This window comes from Sapajus apella, unplaced genomic scaffold (assembly GCF_009761245.1).
Source record: "Sapajus apella isolate SASKATOON/1434 unplaced genomic scaffold, GSC_monkey_1.0 scaffold5, whole genome shotgun sequence".
Classification (NCBI taxonomy): Eukaryota; Metazoa; Chordata; class Mammalia; order Primates; family Cebidae; genus Sapajus; species Sapajus apella.
The window spans coordinates 14,432,338-14,435,603 of NW_022436945.1; the positions used below are offsets into that span (position 1 = coordinate 14,432,338).

Consider the following 3,266-nt stretch of genomic DNA (forward strand, 5'->3'; position numbering starts at 1 on the left):
AGGACATTGGGAGGAAAACACTCCACTTCTCCCAGACCACACATTCTTTCAAAAGACTCCTCATCTCTTTCATAACAACGGTAACAACCATGGCAGATTATGAGTGTGGCTAGTGCCAGGCACTGTGTTCTCACTGGTGAGTGACGATCTCATTGCATCTTCACGCTGTTGCGGGGATGGACAGCATCACACCCCCATTTTAGAGATGATGAAAAGGAGGCGCAGGGAGTGGTGCAGCCGCTGCAGGGGAACACAGATAGGAAGTGACAAGCCTGGGACTCTGCAGCCTGAGTGTGTCATCACGACCCACCTGCTGCTCTGCTCTCGCAGGCACGACAGCGCAGCTCCAGAGCACCTGCCACGCACATTTGCATGGTGCTCATTTCCATGCAGCAAAAATAAGTCAGTAAGTTATTGACTTAGAGAAAAGCAAAGGGCCTCTCAATAAAGAGGTCATTGTCCACCTCTCCAAAAAGGCGATTTTCTTTCTCATTTTTATTCCCCTGCTGTGTGCTGAAGGTCACTGGCTACAGGCCGGTGAAGTCACGGAAAGGAATCCTTGGCCAGGCAACTCAGAAATGGGAGGGGCAGGGGAGGTGGGGACAGAGGAGGAGGAGGAGGAGGAGAAGGAGGTGGCTAAGCGATTCTACAACGAGGGGCAGTCCGGCCTGCTTTTCCTCCCTCGACCGGCCCAACGACCCGCCTCCATCAGGCTGACCACTCCCCTGGGCTGGCCTGCTGCACCGGGCGCTAGCAGCCCAAGCTCCGGGGACAGCCAGCGTTCCTGGCCGGCTGGGTGCAGCTCTCTTTTCAGGAGAGGAAGCTCTCTTGGAGGAGCTGGAAAGGTGGGTGCTAAGTTGAGGCTGATTTTGTTCTTCACGGAGTGCGCTTATCGAGTCTCAAGCTGGGTTGGGGCCACGGGCCTCTTCTTGGGAACAAATGGGATGATCATCTTGGGAGGGAAAGGCACTTAGGGAAAGGCCTGGCTGCGCTGCGCAGTCAGTGGGGAGGTGGAGTGGGGGGAGACGCGGGCACTGCGCAGGAAGAAATCGTTCCTCCTGTGGAACGGCAAAGACAGTCCAAGAGGACTTTAGTGTTGGGAAAAAGGAATCTGGAGGGACGAGAAAGGGGGCCTCTCTAGATGTTACGTGGCTTGGGTGTCAGGAGAGACGATGGGACAGCAGGTACTGTAAAAAGCCTTTCCTCAGGAAAGCAGAGAAGGCCTGCTCAGCTCAGGCTCCCAACGAGAGTTACTTCTAGGAGTGAGCCAGCGATGGAACACACCCAAGGCTCGAGAGGGGCAGGTTCTTTTCAGTTCCAAATGCAGTAAGGAGATAAAGGCTTGGTGCCTCCATTTGGTTCAGGATAAGGCCCCTGATAAGGGCCCCTGTCGCCTTTCTCTGATAACCCTGTCCTCCTCTCCAGATCCATGTACAAAGGAGGCCTTCAAAAGGCTCCAACTGAGCAGAAGGCTGTGGGAGAAGAATGAAGGTGTCTCCAGGGGAAGAGTTGTCAAAAACTTAAAAACAAGAAGTCAGACTTTACCTGGGTTTGAGGGAGAATTTTTTTTGCTCTTCTTCCTCCTCCTCCTCCTTCTTCTTATTTTATTTATTTATTTATTTGACATGGTCTCATTCTGTCGCCCAGGCTGGAATGTACTGGCATGATTATAATCACGGCTCACTGCAGCCTCCACCTGCAGCCGCCACCTCCTGGGCTCAAGCAATCCTCCCACCTCAGCCTCCTGAGGAACTGAAACTACAGGCACATGCCACCACACCCAGCTAATTTTTTTGGTTTTTTTTGGTAGAGACAAGGGTCTCCCTATGTTGCCCAGGCTGGTCTCAAACTCCTGGACTCAAGTGATCCTCCTGCTTCAGCCTCCCAAAGTGCTGGGATCACAGGCATGAGCCACCATGCCTGGCTCTTCTTCATCTCCTCAAAATGTTTATTACTCAAGCATTCTTGAAAAAGAAAGCTCACGGACACACCCAGAACAATCTGGTTTTGCTCTACACTTTTAGGGAAGAACTCTGTAAGCAGCAGAGCCTTTCTGAGTGGCAGGGCTGTCTTAGGAGGAGGTATCTTTGATGATGGGGAACTTCGGGTCCAGGTCTGGTAGGAAAGTTGCCCCATTTCCCGCCTACTCCCGGGTCTTTGGGGTGGTAGCACCACATTGGGCCATGTCATTTAGGTGAGTCCTTGGACATTGTTTTCTCTGCTTCTCCCTCTTTCTGGATACTTCTTGGAGCCTTTCTAGGGAAACTCCTCCTCCCACAGTGTCCATAGCATCTCTTAGCTAATGGTCCTAAAATCTCTACCAGCAGCTTCTCTCTGATCGCTAAGAGCTGCCATGTACTGAGAACTTTCTTTGTGCCGGGTTCTGTGCTAAGTGCCCTAGAGGAGAGATATGCAGTGTGGTGCCTAAACCCTGGGCTTCGAGCAGACACACACTTTCATATCTTGCCTTTAGCTCCTTATTGAACGTGTCACCTTGGGCAGAACACATGCCTTTCTGTGCCTCAGTTTCCCATGCTTTAGAATGGGGATAACAGTGAATAATGATCTTGTGAGGATGCAATGAATGAACCCATGCACAGTGCTTTTAACAGTGTCTGGCACCTGTGTTCAATAAGTTTTAGCCATTTGAATCATCTCTTTTAAGACTCAGAGCAAGCCTCTGTAGTCTAAAGCCTGTATTAGTACTCTATTTGCAGATGAGAAAACTAAGGTTCACAGAGGAGAAGGCAGTCTACAGTCTGCAGTCCAGCATTTCCTCTGCTAGTCAGCAATAAAAATGATAACAGCTAATACTTAGAGTAAGTGGCAGTGCCAGGCTTTGGATTCATGAGGTGAGTTCTAGAATCCATCCCTTTAATCACCACACTAAACCGCCTCTCTGAGACGGTTATATAAAGCATATCTACTCAGTCTTGGAGTTTTTAAATGGCACCAGTTTGGCGTTGGAAATGCAGCTGACCTTCAAGGCAGCTCTGTGGAGGCAGCATCAGTCCCTCTGGATCAATCCCTCTGGACATACCTCGGTGGTTTGGCTGGCCTTATTTTACACGTAGGGAACCTGAAGCTAAAAGAGCATCAGTAACCCCATGAAATCACAGTTAGTATAGGTTGGAATTGGGATTCAAATCTGTACCTGACTTTACACTTTATAATTCCTGGCTGGGCCCCGGTATCTTTTATGACACCAGAATTAATTTTTTCCTTCCTTCCTTCCTTCCTTCCTTCCTTCCTTCCTTCCTTCCTTC

At 50.1% G+C, this 3,266-nt stretch overlaps 1 protein-coding gene across 2 annotated transcripts in view; it reads left to right on the forward strand.

Annotated features, from left to right (window-relative positions):
* The first annotated feature begins 559 nt into the window (after positions 1 to 559).
* The window catches only part of SOD3 (superoxide dismutase 3), a 5,520-nt gene continuing 2,813 nt past the window's right edge, over positions 560 to 3,266 (forward strand). The window contains exon 1 of one of the 2 annotated variants that reach the window (XM_032273491.1): positions 560 to 845. In XM_032273491.1, coding sequence (XP_032129382.1) covers positions 579 to 845 — 267 coding nt within the window. In that variant the 5' untranslated portion in view covers positions 560 to 578. The remainder of the gene's footprint in view (positions 846 to 3,266) is intronic. The other variant, XM_032273488.1, reaches the window with a different exon arrangement.